This window comes from Molossus molossus, unplaced genomic scaffold (genome assembly GCF_014108415.1).
Source record: "Molossus molossus isolate mMolMol1 unplaced genomic scaffold, mMolMol1.p scaffold_m16_p_3, whole genome shotgun sequence".
Lineage (NCBI taxonomy): Eukaryota > Metazoa > Chordata > Mammalia > Chiroptera > Molossidae > Molossus > Molossus molossus.
In genome coordinates, this window is record NW_023425366.1 from 83,796,835 (window position 1) to 83,815,226 (window position 18,392).

Genomic DNA, 18,392 nt, shown 5'->3' on the forward strand with positions numbered 1-18,392 from the left:
TTAAACAAGCAAAAACAAAAAACCCAGTTCTCATCACAAGACTTTCTTTGCTTGAAAACATTTAATAGCTCCCCATTTTTCACCACATTAAGTGCACATGCCACACAACCCATTATTCAAGGCTTCTTCATGTCTTCTGCCCTAGGAAGCTTTCCTGATCCTACCTCCGATGCGTCAGCACCGGTCCCACCTCTGAATCCCCTACTTACTCTCTGGGGAGATCCCTAATGGCAGTTTCTGGGGCGTTTCATCTGTCCCACTATGTCAGACCCCAAAGAGGGAGTAACAAAAAAGCCTGTCCATTTGTGCAGGGCAAACCCACAGGGCAGAAATTTGGGGCTTTTGTACCGTGCCTGCGCACAGTAGGTGCTCAGGGAATATTGTTAACAAACGAAGGTCCACAGTGCAAGCAAGCTCCACGTGGCGCCCTGCAGAGCGAGTATAGATAACATAAACACGTGCACACATACCACATACATAACACATAACGTCCGTACACACGTATCCAGGTATATTTTCTTAGTCAATATATACCCACACGGACATTAACGTGCGGACAGGCCCGTCTCGGGACAGGTTGCAGCGGCAGGCGGAGGACGGCGAGGCGCCCGGGTCTGGAGCCGACTGGCCGGGCAGCGGCGCGGCGTGGCCCTTCCGGGTTCCCGTCGGCCGCGGCCGCCATTGGTTGGGCCCGGAGCAGCTGACAGGTAGCGGCCCGGCGAGGGAGCTTCAAGGATGGCGGCGGCCGCGGCGCTGATCCTGCGGGAGAGCCCCAGGTAGCCGCCGGGCCCGGCGCTAGCGGTAGCCGACCCCTGGCCGACGCGGGCCGGGGCGGCAGGGGCGGGAGGGGCCGAGCCGTCGCCTGCCCGCCCGGGGCTGTGGGCGCCTCCACCGCCACGTTGGTTCGCCCGCGCGGGGTCCCCGGCCCCTGGCCGCTGGGGTCCTGCTCCCGAGCGCAGTGCCCGCAGGACCCAGGCCTCCCGGCTGTCACGCCGCAGGGGCGGGGAGGGGATCCGTTCCCGTTTTCTGGCCTCTTCCGGACCCCGTGCGGCGAGAAAGGCTCCCACTGCGGCCGTGAACACCCCACTCGCGTCGGGTCCCCTCTCCGTCGGGACAGACCGCAGGCCAGAGTTTGGGCCCGGGGACACTGCGGCCCGACTTCGGTGACACGGCTTTGTTGTCCTTTTATTCCGTTTGAGTTCATTTCTGTTTGTGGTAGGTAAGGTGGGCTGTCCGCGGTGATGTTAAGTTCTCTTTTAAAACAAAATTATTTAAGTAACGATTCCATGTCATGAAAAGGAATTAATGCCTAGTGAGGTCGTGTGTGGGTGCGCAGAAAGTGCCGAAGGATATAGGCAAATCATTGACGTTGGAAAATAGCTTCTTCATGCCTGGGTTGGGCAGGAATCTGAAAGAACAGAGTTGTCATTTTAAAGTTGTTCCCTCTTCCGGAGTCCTGAGTCCTGCCAGCCAGTTCCTTGCCTCACACCAGTGTCCTGGGTAACAACACACCGCATCGGTGAACCATAGTAACATGTTCAACAGAGTTGTTCTTATCACATAAGTTAAAGTTATTACAACTCAAGCAGAGTTTTATTTATTTATTTATTTTTGTTTTTTTTATCCTCACCCGAGGACATTTTTCCATCTTTTGTTCAGGTAGAGTGGGAGGGAGAGAGAGAGAGAAACATCGACGTGAAGGGACACATCGAGTGGCTGCCACCCGCGCGACCAACCAGGGCCGGGGACAAACTGCAACCGAGGTCGATGCTCTAACCGCTGAGCCAAACCGGCCAGGGCTGAAGCAGAGTTTTAAAACAATTGTGTACTTAGAGACCCCACATGATTTTTGTATGTAATACTTTATTTTTTAAAAATTCTGTTATGTGTTATGCAGCTTTCTTTTGCTTATATTTGTGGTATAATAGCCACTTTCCTCCTTCCACTCTTCTCAGGGTTGCATTTTGGGTTGAGTGGATACTTAAACACCTACTGCTAAACTAATGCCATTCCCCAGAGAGTGCAAGCTTCTTGTAGTGGTTTGCCTTGCCCGAAAGAAAGAAAATTTGGCAAATAGACCTTTTCAACAGTAGTCCTTTTTTGAGGGATGGGCGGGAGTGGGGAGGTTGTCTTTTTGAAAATGCCCTACCTCCTTTGCTGGCCATCATCTGTTTTTCTTTATTTTACTCTGACTTACCTTATAGCAGTCAGAATTGTTGAAATGAAAACTTACAGACAACTGCAGCCTAGACAACTGTACTTATAGCAAGTACAATTCCACTTGCATGGCTCACTCAAAACTTTGTTTTACTAATTTATTTAGCATGAAAAAAGCAGTGTTGCTGATAAATGCAATAGATATAGGAAGATTTCCACGGCTGCTCACCCGAATTCTTCAAAAACTTCACCTGAAGGTTTGTACGTTTGTATTTCTACAACTTATAATATACTTTCTTGTGATTCCACTGAAACTTTGTTTCTACTTACAGAACTTTTTGCAAAGAATAGTGTTTCCCAGTGTGTTTTTGAGAAAATCAGGTCTCTAGAAAATGTGATAATGTCCCATGGTCAAAAGTTTGGGAAGCTCTGTCTTCATTAAAGTTAATTTTTTAATTAGAGAACTTTACAGAGTATATTATATGGTAGTGTTTATAGTAAATATTTAAGAGTGAATGTGGTGTGCAAAATTTTCCAAATGTGTTTCACCTTGGAACTGTTTTATGATGGTATATATTTTGGGACTAAGGTTCTATGGAACATGCTTTGGGAAAATTCTGATTTTATGACTTCACTCTTAAAAATAATCTTGTGGTATTGCTATCAATCAGTATTTAATCTTTCATTTAATCTTTCACTTTTATTTCAAGGGTTGGCTATTTGGGACATGTTGATGTTTAGTAACTCACTACTTGCTCACCAATCTAAGTTAACTTTTTTATTAGGTTATAAAAATTTAATTCCATCCATCACGTGTTGATGGAGCACCAACTAACTATTCTGCCTGGGGCCAGGTACCACCATTAAAAAAGAACTTGGACTCTTTCTTCTTTTTTTTTTCCTGGCCAGGAGTGTCTCTTCATCACTGACGTGTCTCATAAATGTCTCTCAAATCCTTCCTTCCTCTGAAGTGTCTCTCAAATCCAAGTTCTCCTTATAGTCCTAGTTCAGATTCGTATTATCTGAACTATCGTATTATCTCTTACCTTTAAACTGGTACCTTGAGACCGCTAATCTTCCCCTTCCTATTGCTTCTTCATAATGCTATTTCATTTTTCTTGCCAAATATTTTTTTTCTAAAAAAAGAATTGATGATATCAAAGCCATTAGTGATTTTTCCATTGCCCCATGGAAAAAAGTTCAAAATCCTTAACATTATATTATAATAACACTACAACATGGCCACAACCTATATTCTCCCCACTTTGCAAGTGCCCCAGTCACATTGGACTGTGCTTTCTTACTAGAACATGTCATGAACTTTTTCGACTCTGTGTGTGTGTGTGTGTGTGTGTGTGTGTGTGTATACAGTCTCTTAGCAGTTGTTCTCTCTTCTATGCTTCTAAAGCACTTGGGTCATTACCACCTCACTTTAGTACTGCATTGTTTATTTCATGATTACAAGGTCTTTCTCTGACCTTGAATACCTTGAGTATCATGTTCTACTCATCTTTATATTACCCATACCTAATACATTGATACTTATACAGTGGGCACTCAATAACTGTAGTTGGAGTTCTTTTCCTTGCTATGGGAAACACAAAAGAAATATAAATTTCTGCCTGTAAGGAATTTGCTGTTTACAGTTGCATTGCTCCCTCTGTGACTGCTTCCGTTCTAATGGCTTTGTATTATTAACTCATGCTAGAATTAATCCTTACAGCAACTTAGCAAGTAGGTACTATTGTCATCTTTATATTATCTATGAAGAAACTGAAATAGAGAACAGTTAAATAATTTGCCCAAGGTCACACAGCTCACTAGTGAGACAGTCTGTTCCAGAATCCATCCCTTTAATTCATTACAGTAAACCTCAGAAAAGAGTACAAAATAGTATATATATCAGTCTAAAAGTAAATGATGAAGGCAGTTCCAAGGTCAAACAGATGTTCTGCTTTGATTCCCTGAGCTGGTAGGTGGCTGCCTTCTTAAACAGATAAAACAATATGGGTCAAAAAACTCTTTTATGTACATCTTTTCTTTATACTGAGGGAGGATCAAGCATTTGCAGGGAAAATTGTGATGTGTAGTTTGTCTTTGACCTTGTCAGTCACCTCTGGAGTTGAGAATAAATTAATATTTATCTTAGAGTAACTGAGTGGCTGAAGCATTCCACAGAGATGCTTGAATGCTATTCCATCCAAGGTAGGGGAATGAAGATGAGAAGGTGTGGTTACTGAGAGCTGAAGCAACTGAGGACAGAAATATACATATGTGAATATGTGCCTGCTAAGGAAGAAAGTCTGGAAAGGTGCAGTTTTTTTCTTTTTTCCTGGAATGTTCTTCCAGAATGGCTCCTGTTGTGATAAGAGCTCTTATCAAATAAAGTGTGCAGTGCCATTTAGGATCTGCCAGCTCTTTTTAGTTTACTCTTGGCCTGTCAGGTTGGCCTTTGCCTTCGGACAAGCAGAGCCCTTAGAACAGTGAAACCTGATACAGGTAGATTGATGAAGAGGATTTGGTTGCTATTCTAAATGATACTAGCTTGGCGCTTTGATTTTAGCAAGCTTAATCTGCTTATGGGCAGAGAAAATCTGGTTTTTGTCCAGACTGATTCCTTGGAATCCCTCCTAGGAATAAAGGTGGGGAAATAAGCTAAGGTATAGACTATGGCCATGCCTAAGCATGGGTCTGGGAGTCTTCTTTGAACTGGCCATCTTCCTGGCCAGGGCAATGTACAGGACAGTCCTGCACAAAGAATTGCCCCACTCATCAGGCTAATAGAGTCTGCACAGAGAAATAGTGAGGGAAGTCAGACCTACTGTCATAGCTGGGAACTTAGAAATAAACATTTATGACTTATGACTTTCAAAAATAACTGTCACAACTCATGCAGTTGAAAAACTCATATATATTGTTTGTAGGAAAGAGTTTTAGGCTGTCACACAAAGCCTATTAATGTAACTGTGCTGTGTGTCTAGTCCTGAGAGATCAGCTGTCTGGGTTCCTGGCATGGCAGATTTGAAGCAGCAAACTGGGGGGATGAAGGTGCTGCTATGATGAAGCATGTTCGGCATTTTCAGGAATTGACTACTGATAATGGAATGAAATAGAAGAATTATGAAAATCAGGCAGAAGAAATATAAAAGCACAGAAATCTGAGAGGTGTTTTTACTGAAGTGAAAAAAATCATAGATTTATCGTAGGTATTCTTTAGGATACTTTAGCACAGAACTTTGAGTCTGATGATTATGACCTGAGTCAGCACAAGAAATTAGTTTAATCCAATGGACTTTGTTTACAAAATTCCAGAATGGATGCCATACATTTTAGAAATATTTCTTTCAAACTTTTAAAATAAAAGTTCATTTATTTGATAGATTCATTTGTGAGTACCACTATATTTCCCCATTATGCAGTCTAATTAACATAAAAGACAATCACATATGTAAACCCCAGCTTATAGAAATGCCAGTGTGTGGAGGGTACTGCTGGCATTCAGTGCTCCGGGACATTAAATGTCTTGAATGTGCAAGACAGTTCTTCTCTCTCACACACACACACACACACATTTGGTCTCACCTATATGGACAAAAAAGAAAAGGGTAGCATATCTCTGAAAATGTATTCATTTTGTATTTTATTTTATTATTTTTAAAATATGTTTTTATTGATATTTTAGGGAGAGAGAGAAACATCGATGTGAGAGAGAAACATGGATTGACTGTCTCCTGCACATCCCCCACTGGGGATCAAGCCTGCAACCTGGGCATGTGCCCTGACCAGGAATCAAACCAGGACCTCTCAGTCCATGGGAAAACGCTCAAACCACTGAACCACACCGGCTGGGCTATTTTGTATTTTATTTAAGGTGAAGGGCTTTACAAATTGGTTCATCGGGTAAGAATGATATGTATCATATCTCCACACACTTTAAGTTACGGTGTTTGCAGAATAATAGCACCATGTGTTCTTCCATTATGGTGTTTGTGTGTATATATGAGATTCAGAGCTTGGACTCTGGATCACAGTCCTCTCTGTCTCTAAATCCATGCCCTGCATTTTTGAAACTGAATTGCAAATTTAGCTGTCTATAATTAATATGCATCAATATCTGCAGTAGCTAGTATTTATTACTTAGCTATGTGACAGAGTCTGAGCTGCAAACTTTTACTTGATTTAATTCAGAGCAGTCCTTTGAAGTGTTTTTTATTAAACCCATTTTACAGATAAGGACATTGACAATCTCAGGGGTTATGGGGAGTACCCAAGGTCATTTGGGTTATTAAATGGTAGAGCAGAGATAGGCACTCAGGCTATCAGATTCTGATGTTAGAGTTCAGACTCCTTAGCAAAGTATGTAAAGGCTTTCATGTCCTGAACATAATTTACTTTTTGATTCTAATGCTGTGCCACCTACCTTTCTGATCTTATTCCCTCCATCAACCACTAGGTAATAGAACAATTCATAGGCATTTCTTATCATATTGCCAATTTATGATTCCACTATAATATAATTGAATGTATCAGTGTTTTGATAAATAAATTAAAGGACAATTAAATTAGCAAATTAACTAGAAAATTTAAAAAAATCTAATTGCCTTCATAATTACTTAGATAATATACCATTTTCATAGGATAGAAGACCTGTATAATTTTATGAAGAATGTGGTCTGATTTCAACTATATGTGGAATTGAGATTAGTTCCCTCATCATGCATGTTAAGAAAATGAATTCTTAAAGAAAAAGAAAAAGTTAGAAGAAAGGATTTTTAGTTTGCTTTTTTGTGTGCCCTTAAAGTTCAAAATACTTAGAGCACTTAAATTAAGCATTTTATTTTATTTTATTTTTTATCCTCACCCGAGGACATTTTTCCATTTTTTGTACAGATAGAGTGGGAGGGAGAGAGAGGTAGAGAGAGAGAGGGAAACATCGATGTGAAAGAGACACATCGAGTGGCTGCCACCCGCACAACCAACCAGGGCTGGGGACAAACTGCAACCAAGGTACATGCCCTTAGCGGGAACCGAACCCGGGTCTCTCCGGACCGTAGGTGGATGCTCCAACCGCTGAGCCAAACCGGCCAGGGCGAGCATTTTAATAACATTATAAATTTCACAAATAGTTTATGGATAAATTTTTGTTTTAAAAAATTTAAGCATTATGGAAAATCTGAACTTACCCCTTGGTTAACTCTTGCCCCTCCTTCCATCTTAATTCTCTCCTGCATTAGTTGTCTATTGCTGAATTACAGATTACTCCAAATCTTGATCTCTCATAGCTCCTGTAGGTCAAGAATTTAGGCGTAGCTTGGCTGGATAGTTCTTATTTGGGGTTTCTTATGAAGTTGCTGTCAGATGTTGGATTAGGGCTGCTATTATCTGCAGGTTTGACTGAGGTTGGAGGATTTTCTTCTAGTAAGGCTAGCTGGTGGCAGGAGGGTGGGGACTTCAGTTCCTTGCCAGACAAGCCATTCCTCTGGACATGGAGGTTGGCTTCTTCCAGAGAGAGTGATCCTAGAGAGGGAGGTGCTGTCCTTTTTAGGACCTAGCCTTGGATATCACATAACTTCACCTTCACTATATTCTACTTGTTAAAAGTAAGTTATTAGATTTGACTCACATTCAAGGGAAAGGAAATTAGGCTCCATCTTTTGAAGGGAGGAGTGTTACAGAATTTGCAGAATAGTAAAACCATTGTACCTCCCTAGAGTAGACTTTATTATCAGTTTGGTCTTTTATCTTTCCAGATATTTTCCCATGTATTAATAAATACAGATGTGCACACACATTTGCATGCGCATATACATAGACGTGTAGTTTATGTATTTTTATATAAATGGTATCGTACTGTATATATTGCCCTGCTATTTACCTTTTTCTTTCATTTTTACCAGAGATCTTTCCATGTCAATCCATGTAGCACTATCTTATTATTTTTAAGTATTGTTTTTCCTTCCTGCTTGTGTGTGTGTGTGTGTATGGCACATGCTCTTTTAGAAAAAATTAACATCCCACTTTCCATTTTAAGATTTAAATTTCTTGAATACTTATTTTCTAATTTTAAAAACCTGGGCCTTGCCCTGGCCAGTTTGGCTCAGCGGTTAGAGCGTCGGCCTGCGGTCCGGAGAGACCTGGGTTCGGTTCCCGCCAGGGGCACGTACTTCGGTTGCAGTTTGTCCCCGGCCCTGGTTGGTCATGCGGGTGGCAGCCACTCGATGTGTCCCTTCACGTCGATGTTTCTCACTCTCTCTCCCTTCCTCTCTCTCCCTCCCATTCTATCTGTACAAAAAATGGAAAAATATCCTCGGGTGAGGATAAAAAAACAAAACAAAACAAAACAAAACCTGGGCCTTCATTTTCTCCCATTGAGGGGATAAGAAAGAATATATCTCCTTTGCCCTGGCTGGTTTGGCCTGCAGTCCAGAGAGACCCAGGTTCGGTTCCCGCTAAGGGCATGTACCCCGGTTGCAGTTTGTCCCCGGCCCTAGTTGGGTCGTGCAGGAGGCAGCCACTCAATGTGTCCCTTTCACATCGATGTTTCTCTCTCTCTCTCTCTCTCTCTCTCTCCCCCTTCCACTCTATCTGAACAAAAAATGGAAAAATGTCCTTGGGTGAGGATAAAAAAAATAATAAGAATATATCTCCTTTATCTTCTCTTTAACTCCCATATATGTATGGGTTGCTATTGGTAGATAGAAAGAAGTTTAACTGCTTCTCTTTGAAAGCAAATAGAGGAACTTATATTTAACATTTATCTACCCAGGATCATTTTGGAACAAGAGGTTGAATATGTGTTTGAAACTTTGTTCTATAGCTGTATTCTCCATATGCCGTTTTGCTCACTTATTTTAAGCCTCTCTTTATTTTAAGGGTGCCTGCCTGATGTACCAGTGGATGGGGGCATATAAATAAATATGCCCTTGTCTCCTTTCACTCCAAACTACTTTGTTAATACAATGCCCTTGAAGATCTTGAGAGTGACCATTTTGTTGCTCTTTCTCTCTTATACACATTGAGGACACTGCAGCTTATTTTTCTACATGCTCAGTCACTATTTTTATTTTGTCAAAATACCTTATTTGGTGTATATTAAAGGGAATCAGATTGACCAACTTGGAAGTTGTTCAACTATGGTTGCACATCATCCTAAGCTGTCAAGGCAGAGACTTGTGGACCTTCTGAAACTTTTCCATATTGCTATTGGGGCGAGGAAGCAGTAGAGAAAGTTCTTTTTAGGATGTATGCATAAAGTATTCATTATTATTTAAAAGCTATTTTAATAGCATACACTTTTCATATTTGATAAACCAGTGTCTTTATGGCAGGAGATTATTTTGGAAATGAAAGAGAGGAGACTAGTCAGAGATTATATTCAGGTGACTATCTTCTTTCTATCATATATTGCTTACAGAAGTAATTGTGTAATGTTTTAAGTTTTTCAAAACTTGGAAATTATAAAAAAGATAATTTCCTGCTTTACATATACTCTTATAATAACCCATACATTTGCAGAACTCATAAAAATGGAAATTATTTGAATAATTATTTGTTTTAATGTGTCTTTTTAACTAGAGTTTGGTATACCTGAAGACATGAACTGTCTATGTAGCACATAATAGATACTCAGTAAATATTTTGAATGTATGAAGATGGAAATTACTGTTATTATCGTGGGCTTTACCTTCTAGCTTTTTTTCTAAATGTCCATTAGTTATGGTATTTAGTGTTATTTTTCACCTCCATAGATTTTAAAATACTGTTCTTTATTTATTTATTTATTTTTATTATTATTTTTTTTATCCTCACCCGAGGACATTTTTCCATTTTTTGTTCAGGTAGAGTGGGAGGGAGAGAGAGGAACAGAGAGAGAGAGAGAAACATCGATGTGAAAGGAACACATTGAGCGGCCGCCACCTGCACAACTGACCAGGGCCAGGGACAAACCGCAACCGAGGTACGCGCCCTCAGCGGGAACCGAACCCGGGTCTCTCAGGACCGCAGGCCGACGTTCCAACCGCTGAACCAAACCGGCCAGGGCAAAATACTGTTCTTTAAAAATGAACTTTATTTGGCAAGATCCAGATATTGAACTGTGGTATGATTTTGAGACATTGAAATTTACAAACACATCAGTTTCTTTTACCATGGATTTACTTTTTCTTTCAAGTTCCGTTCTGTATACAACTAAACCTTTTGAGTACCTGAGTTTTGAATACCTGAATGTGTGCTAGTAGATTCCTTTTTGTGTTGCAGGCTGAGAACAGTTTCAGTGAAGAAGAGGAAGAAAAACTTCAAGCTGCATTTTCTCTAGAAAAACAAGATCTTCACCTAGTTCTTGAAACAATATCATTCATTTTAGAACAGGTATTTTTATTGCCCCACACTTCCTAACCATTATTGTTTAGTACTTGTTTGTATTGCTATGATATGTATAACATTTTTTAACATGTGCAGATGGAAGCTGTGAATGTATATTAATTAAGAATTTCAATGTAGTAAAACGATGTTTGAATGTTTGATTCTCTCCTCACGGTACTGCATTCTACAAAACAGTCTTAATGTTGAGTAGTGTGAGTAAAGTGTTTAACATACGAATTAAGACTGTATTGCCTTGAGACAATTATAAAAGATTTTAATTGATTGTTACTTGGTATATTAATTTGTAAAAATGAACACACTTCATTTAAAAATGTAAATAAATTATTTTGGGGGATTTATTTAACTCAGAAGATAAATAAAACATTTGGAAAAGTAGTAGTTGTCAAATGACTTTTGTCATACTATTTCTTCCTACCTATCTACCCTTCTACATCTCTTCTTTTCATCTAAATTCAGCTTATTTTATAAGTTTCCTTTAAGTCCTATCTCCTTCCACTGTAGCCTTGACCCCTTATGCTTTCAGTCTTCCCCTTATTTGGATTCCTTTTATCGTTGGCTTATCATAGTAGAGCACATTATTAGTCTTTCATTATTACACAGATGTCAGTGATACCTTTTTCACTTAGTTTTGAATGTGTGGGGGGCCAGGATTGTGTGTGTGTGTGTGTTTGTATCTTATATAAACCTAGCATATTGCTAGGCTTAAAATAGAGTCTCTATAAATTTCTGTTGATTGATTAAATAGAATACTTGTGAAATTAAATTTTAAATAGTACTGTAGCTTCATAAGCATTCTAGTGACAGGTACTGTTAAAAGGACAAGCTGCCAGGCATCTACTACATACAGCCTTAAACAGAGTGCAGATCATAAAGATGACTATCCTTGGTGGGACTTTAATAGATGAAAAGGATAATCAAATAAGATAGAGCAGCGTGGGGTTTATGAGAAAGTTGCGCCAGAATAATGTAATATAACAGATATCACTGTTAAAAATTATACAACATTTTATTATATATTACCTCGGAAGTTGGGAGAAGGAAGGTAGTTTTGAAAAAGTGCTTCTTGGAAAATTTTGTTAGTTGGGAAACAAAACCATTGTATACTTCTTTGAAATAATTAAGTGAAATAAGGAAATGAAATTCTTTTCATAATTGAGATTCTATTGGTTGTTTTAAGGATAAGTACATAGACATTTCATTTTGTACACAATTCTTTTTTTTTTTTTTTTTATCCTCACCGGAGGACATTTTTCCATTTTTTCTTCAGATAGAGCGGGAGGGAGAGAGAGAGAGAGAAACATCGATGTGAAGGGACACATTGAGTGGCTGCCACCCACACGACCAACCAGGGCCGGGGACAAACTGCAACCGAGGTACGTGCCCTTAACAGGAACCGAACCCGGGTCTCTCTGTACCGCAGGCCGAAGCTCCAACCGCTGAGCCAAACCGGCCAGGGCTGTACACAATTCTTAACATATGTACCCGAAACCTAAAGTCACGTGGTTGTGATTCTTTTCTAAACACTTATTCCAGTGACTTCCCTGCTTAAAATTTGGAGGCTAATTTTCCTTAATAGAGTATCAAGTACCAATATCTTCAAATGTTGATACATCAAAATCCCACTAATTCACAATTTAATATCATGTGTACTACATAATCAAATCTTCTTTCTTTCACAGCACATTAAAAAGGTTACTAGGAAAACTGGACTACCACACAAGTATGTTACAGAGTGCACAGAATTCTGGCAGAGAGACCCAAGATCAAGGAGTGATTTTCTTTAGGAAACAATTCTACCCAAAACATGAGAATAGAAGTCATTTAAAATGTTCAGGGCATAGAAAATGTACAGCTGACTTCAAATTGCCATTTAATATGCTTTGTATTATAGGATATAAAAACTACCCCTATCTATAGAATGTTAAGCTGACACCCAAGACAATTAAAGCCTCTCACATTTAATATCCTACTATTTTCTGGTTGTACCAAAAAATAACCAGCAAACGATTTCACCTCTCAGGAAAAGATCATTTACACCTAAAAAAAAAATGAGATCAGGTGGAATTCCCTCCTTCTTAAAAATGTTTTTAGAGCTACTAAAAAACTTGCATTTACAAAATAATTGATAAAAATATTCCTCTGGATTGTACAAGAAGGGAGACAGGGCATGGTATATGATAGTAATCAGACTTGGCTTCTTTCTCTCCTGCTTCATCTGAGGCTGGACTCTCCTTGTTTTTAGATTCTCCATTTTCCACAGGTAGATCTTTAGGTTCCTGATTAGCCACTTTGGCCTGTTTTCCTTTTGCCTCTCTTTTCCCTTCCATTTGCACTTTTTTGTCTGCATATTTATCCTTTTCCTACTGCCTTTTTCAGCTTTGTTTCCAGAGTGCCTTCCTGAAGCTGCACTGCCTGGCCACTGCCTTCTCCAGCTGCCAAGCTGCTTGGACCCAAGATGGGGATGGTGGGAGAACCCAGGAAATGAAATTTTAATTAGGGTACCATTTGCATAGCTAAAACAAAGAAGTATTTAGGTTAGGTAGATTTAGGATTACTTAAACCTCAGGCAAAACTGAAAAAGTTTAGCCTGAATAATTTAGGCTATTTAAGCCTAGATCTTTCAACCCTTGGGATGGTATATTATTTGTAAAATAATAAATAATTTCTTCAATAGAAATAGAAAATACTCTCTTGATTTAAATTATTAATTTTGTATTTAACTATAGATCAAAGTCTCTGTGTGAATGTTAGAGATATATGTAATTTTTTCTCTTTAACAGGCAGTATATCACAATGTGAAGCCAGCAGCTTTGCAGCAGCAGTTAGAGAACATTCATCTTAGACAAGACAAAGCAGAAGCATTTGTCAATACTTGGTCTTCCATGGGTCAAGAAACAGTCGAAAAATTCAGGCAGAGGAGTCTTGCTCCCCACAAGGTACAGATTATGTTAAACCCAAGATATTTTTCAATACTGTATGGTATAGATTATTATACCTGAAGAGTTTTTAAGGTGATAATATTTTGTAGAGAGGTACAATCAGGCAAAAGAGTATATGGACAATATTCCTATAAAGTTATTTCCATACATATTGGCTACAAATCACACAATGTGATTTAATTTTAATTTGCAGTTTAAAATATGCCTCTATAACTTAAGGATAGGAATGAAAGTCTTTTTCGATTTTTTGCCCCTGAGGCCTTGGACAGAGTTGGTTATTCTTTTTTTTTCTTTCTTTGTTTTAGAGAGAAAGAGGAAGGGAGAGGGAGGGAGAGAGAGACAGAAACATCGATGAGAGAGAACATCAATTGGCTGCCTCCTGCATGCCCCCCCTGGGGATGTGGTCCACAACCTGGGCATGTGCCCTGATTGAGAATCGAACCAGCAACCTCTTGGTGCACGGGTCAACGTTCAACCACTGAACCACACCGGCCAGGCAAAGTTGGTTATTCTTTTAATTGTGTACCTGTATCTAAGACTTAACTGTAATTTTACTGAATTCCATAATTATTTGTTTTTCAGTTTCTGTACTAGTGCCTAGCAGAATGTCTTACACACAGAAGGTAGTCAGTACTTGTTGAGTAACAAACTGTGAACAAAATGAACACATTGGGAAAAATATAAAGTAACAAAAAGTCACAAAGCTCTTCTTTAGTTACCTTTAGTCACTCTTCATGGAGGTTGAAATGATCATACAGGTTTTGTCCTTTTTTTCTGTATTATTATAATTGATTTTCAGCCAACTTTGTATTCCTGGGTTAAATCTCACTTGGTATTATGTGTAATCCTTTTTATGTATTGCTGTATTTGATTTGTTAAATGTTTTTCCATCTATGTTCATGAGGAATATTGGTCTGTACTTTTCCTGTGATGTCTTTGGTGGTATAAGGGTAATATTGGACTTTTAAAATGAGTTGGAAAGTGGCCCCTCCCCTTCTATTTTCTAGAAGAATTTGTGAAGGCTTGGTATTGCATTTCAGCAGACCAAAAGCTTTTAATTTCTGATGAAATTTGATTTATCAATTTTTTTTTTATTGATCCTGCTTTTGGTTTTGTATCTAAGAATTTGTAGCTTAATATAGTGTTACAAATATTTTCTCTTTTGTTTTTTTTCTAAGTGTTTTATAGATTTATGTTTTACATTTAGGTCCATTTTGAGGTAATTTTGTATAAAGCACAAGGTGTGGGTCAAAGTTCTTTGTTTCTGCTTATGGATGTTCATTTTTTCTCCACATAATTTGTTGATAACATCATTTGCTGCTGAATTGCCTTTGCCCCTTTGTTAAAATCATTTGACATTATTTGTATGGGTCTTTTTCTGGACCCTCTTTTTGGTTCCATTGATCTCTGTCTGTCTTTATGCTAATATTATACTGCCTTAATTTCTGTCTCTTTGTAAGCTTTGTAGTAAGCCTTAAGATCAGGTATCATGAGTCTGCTTTGTTCTTTTTTGTTGTTTTGGTTATTCTGGTTTCTTTGAATTTTCATATAAATTTAAAAACCAGCTTTTCTGTATCTGTAAAAAATCTTGCTGGGATTTTGATTGGGATTATGTTTAATTTATAGATCACTTTGTAGAGAAATGGCTTCTTAACAGTATTGAGTATATCTCTCCTTTTTTTTTTCCCTCAGGTCCTTTTTGATTTCTCATGTCAGTGTTTTGCATTCTTTAACATACACATCCTGCACATATTTTGTTAGATTTGTAACTAAGTATTTAGTTGTTGTTTTTTTTGAGTTGATGTAAATAGTACTGTTTTAAGGTTTTGTTTTTGAATTGTTCATGGCTAGTACATAGAAATATACTTGATTTTTGTATATTGATCTTATATTCTGTGACTTTGGTAAACTCATTAATGAATTATAGCCTTTTTTTGTGTGTGGATTTCTTGTGATTTTCTTTGTAGACAATCGTGTTTTGTCCATGAATAGAGACAGTTTTATTTCTTCCTTTCTAGTATTTTCAGCTTTTATTTGTTTTTCTTGCCTATTGCACTGACTAGGACTTCTAATATGATGTTGAATATGAGTGGTATGTTTGAAACACCCTGCCTTGTTCGAATTTTAGAGAGAAAGCATTGTCTATTATCACTAAGTAGGATATTAGCTATAGATTTTTAGAAAATGCCTCTGTTTTCATCTCCCTGCACTTTTTTTTCAGTTTTTATACTGCATTCTAAGAGCTATCAAGTGTCCACATCACTGCTTCATTTTTCATTTCAATTTCTACTCTTTGCTAAATCCTGCACAGATTTTAAGTTTTCCATTTTGTCCCTGAAATTCTTTCTTCTTTCAACCATCTCCATTAAAAAAATTTTCACTTACCTTTTAATATTTGCTTGTTCTCTATTTATAATTTTCTGCTATTTTATGGGGTCCATTGATTTTTTTGCATTTGACAAGTACAGTTAGAAATATTTCTTTTTCTGCTTCGAATAGTAAGTCATTTTCCAGTATCTAGATGCTATATTTCTTAAAGTATTTTTTAAAGTAATATTTATTCACCATATTATATTTACATTAAGTTCTGTTCAAGAAGTAGTTTTTTTGTGTGTGTGTCAGGAATTATAAAGGGTGGTTTACAAAGTTTGTGTGTGTGTGTGTGTGTGTGTGTGTGTGTGTGTGTATGTGTGTGTGTGGTTCATATATTTGAAAAGGAAGAAAATAAAACTTTAGAAAGTGTAACTTTATTATGTTAACCCAAGCAGTCCATGGTAAAGCTGAGATGGGAATCAGATTTACCTCTCTCTTCTTTTTAAAATATATTTTTATTGATTTTTGGTTTTTTTTTTTTTTTAGAGAGAAAGGAAGGGAGAGAGAGAGATAGAAACATCAGTGTGAGAGCTAAACAAAGATCTGTCTGTCTCTTAAGCTTTGTTCCTTTTATATCATGCTACCCCTGGCAGCTACAATGTTATCTTTCCTTTTTACCCTGATAACTGTTTAGGATAAACATGTGTGAAAATAGGTCATGCCATTTAAGTCGTAATAAAATAGATGGCAGTAACTTATTATATAATGAACAAAAGGTATATTTACAATGACTTTTGTTTTAATGGTAATTTAGGTACTCACTCACCTGAACTGTCTTGGTGGTACTTGCAGTGGAACATCTGTGGGTAATAATTCTAAATTCAGAGTCAGATTAAATTAAATAATAAGTTAACAAATCCTCAGGTGCTTATTTTTAATTCAGTTTTTAAGCACTCCTCTTTTCATCTTTTATTTTTTGAAAATTAATTTAATGATAGCTTTTTGCAGAATATGATTGAAGGGATTTAAAATTTTTATCCCAAATACTTACATTTTATTTTTTTCCCCCTTAATTGATTTTAGAGAGAGAGGAAGTTAGAGGGAGAGAGAGATAGAAACATTGATGAGAGAGAACGTTGACTGGCTGCCTCCTAGATCCCCCCCTTCCCCCCCCAGGGCATCGGGCCCACAACCTGGGCATATGACCTGACCGGGAATCAAACCAGCGACCTCTTGATGCATGAGTCAATGCTCAACCACTGGGCCACACCAGCCGTACTCATTCTCTTGTTTTAAAAAATATATTTTATCTTAATCTCTTTGGAGACTTGAGACTGAAATGTCACTACTACTTATAATTTGTTTTCTTCTCGTTTTTATCTGTGTTGACTCTGTCATCAGTGTACTTGTAAAAGGGTTTTCTGCTTGATTTTTGTTATAATGCCTATGTGGTCATGACATTTATTAAATTATGAATCTCCTTTCAAACAGAACTTCAGTACTATGTTTAATTTTGCTCCTGAAATTCTGTTTATAGTTTCTTGACATATATTTCTACTAAACTGAATGTGCAAACTTATATGTTAAATATTGACATATTTTTTTTCTAAGACTTTAAGGAAAATAATTGTATTCTATTTATGTAATATTTTTTTTCTAAAATATTTTTACATTTCTAAGCTGACTTTATTTCTTAGTGCCAGATATGATTATGAGAGATATATGTAAGGCATATTTAAGCACTTGGAATAATCTACTCTTTAAAGACTACATGCACCAATTCCCTTTCTTAAAATGCATTTAAGTGTTTGTTAAAGAGTTTTTATTTTTATTTATTTTTAACTCATCTTTATTGTTGAATGTATTACAGATGTTCTTCTCTTTTTTTTCTCATTGACACCTTCCTCCCCATTCCTGCCCCCCTCCTACTGTTGGTGTCTATTGGTTATGCATATGTGCATAGAAGTTATTTGGTTTATCTCATCCCGCCCTCTCTTGCCACTTCCCTTTGAGATTCATCAGTCTAACAACCAATTTGTACTTTCTAATTCCTTCATCTTTTTCACCAATCCCCCCAACCTTCACCCATCTGGCAAGCAACAAAAAGTTCTCTATCTATGAGTCTGTTTCTGTTCTGTTTGCTCATTTAATTTGTAGATTCAATTGTTGATAGATATGCATTAACTGCCATTTTATTGTTCATATTTTTGTTGTTCTTCTCCTTCAGGAAGACCCTTCAATATTTCATATAATACTGGTTTGGTGGTGGTGAACTCCTTTAGCTTTTTCTTGTCTGGGAAACTCTTGGTATGTTCCTCGATTCTAAATGATAGCTTTGTAGGATAGAGTAATCTTAGTTGTAGGTTGTTGCTTTTCATCATCTCTTGCCACTCCTTTCTGGCCCGCAAAGTTTCTTTCAAGAAATCAGCTCACAGTCTTATGGGAGCTCTCTTGTAGGTAACGGACTGCTTTTCTCTTGCTGCTTTTAAGATTTTCTCTTTGTATTTAACATTTGGCATTTTGATGATGATGTGTTTTGGTATGGACCTCTTTGGGTTCAACTTGTTTGGGACTCTCTGTGTTTCCTGGACTTGTATGTCT

At 37.9% G+C, this 18,392-nt stretch overlaps 1 protein-coding gene across 5 annotated transcripts in view; it reads left to right on the top strand.

The window, feature by feature from the left end:
* Positions 1-680: 680 nt before the first annotated feature.
* COMMD10 (COMM domain containing 10) overlaps positions 681-18,392 on the top strand; it is a 165,355-nt gene continuing 147,643 nt past the window's right edge. For 4 of the 5 annotated variants that reach the window (XR_004961673.1, XR_004961672.1, XR_004961671.1 and 1 more), the window contains exons 1-4: positions 692-776; positions 2,324-2,414; positions 10,414-10,524; positions 13,320-13,475. Coding sequence is in view for 1 of the 5 variants with exons in the window: in XM_036279660.1 (XP_036135553.1) it covers positions 736-776; positions 2,324-2,414; positions 10,414-10,524; positions 13,320-13,475 (399 nt within the window). In the remaining 4 variants the exon portion in view is untranslated. Of the gene's footprint in view, positions 777-2,323; positions 2,415-10,413; positions 10,525-13,319; positions 13,476-18,392 lie in introns of all 5 variants that reach the window. The other variant, XM_036279660.1, reaches the window with a different exon arrangement.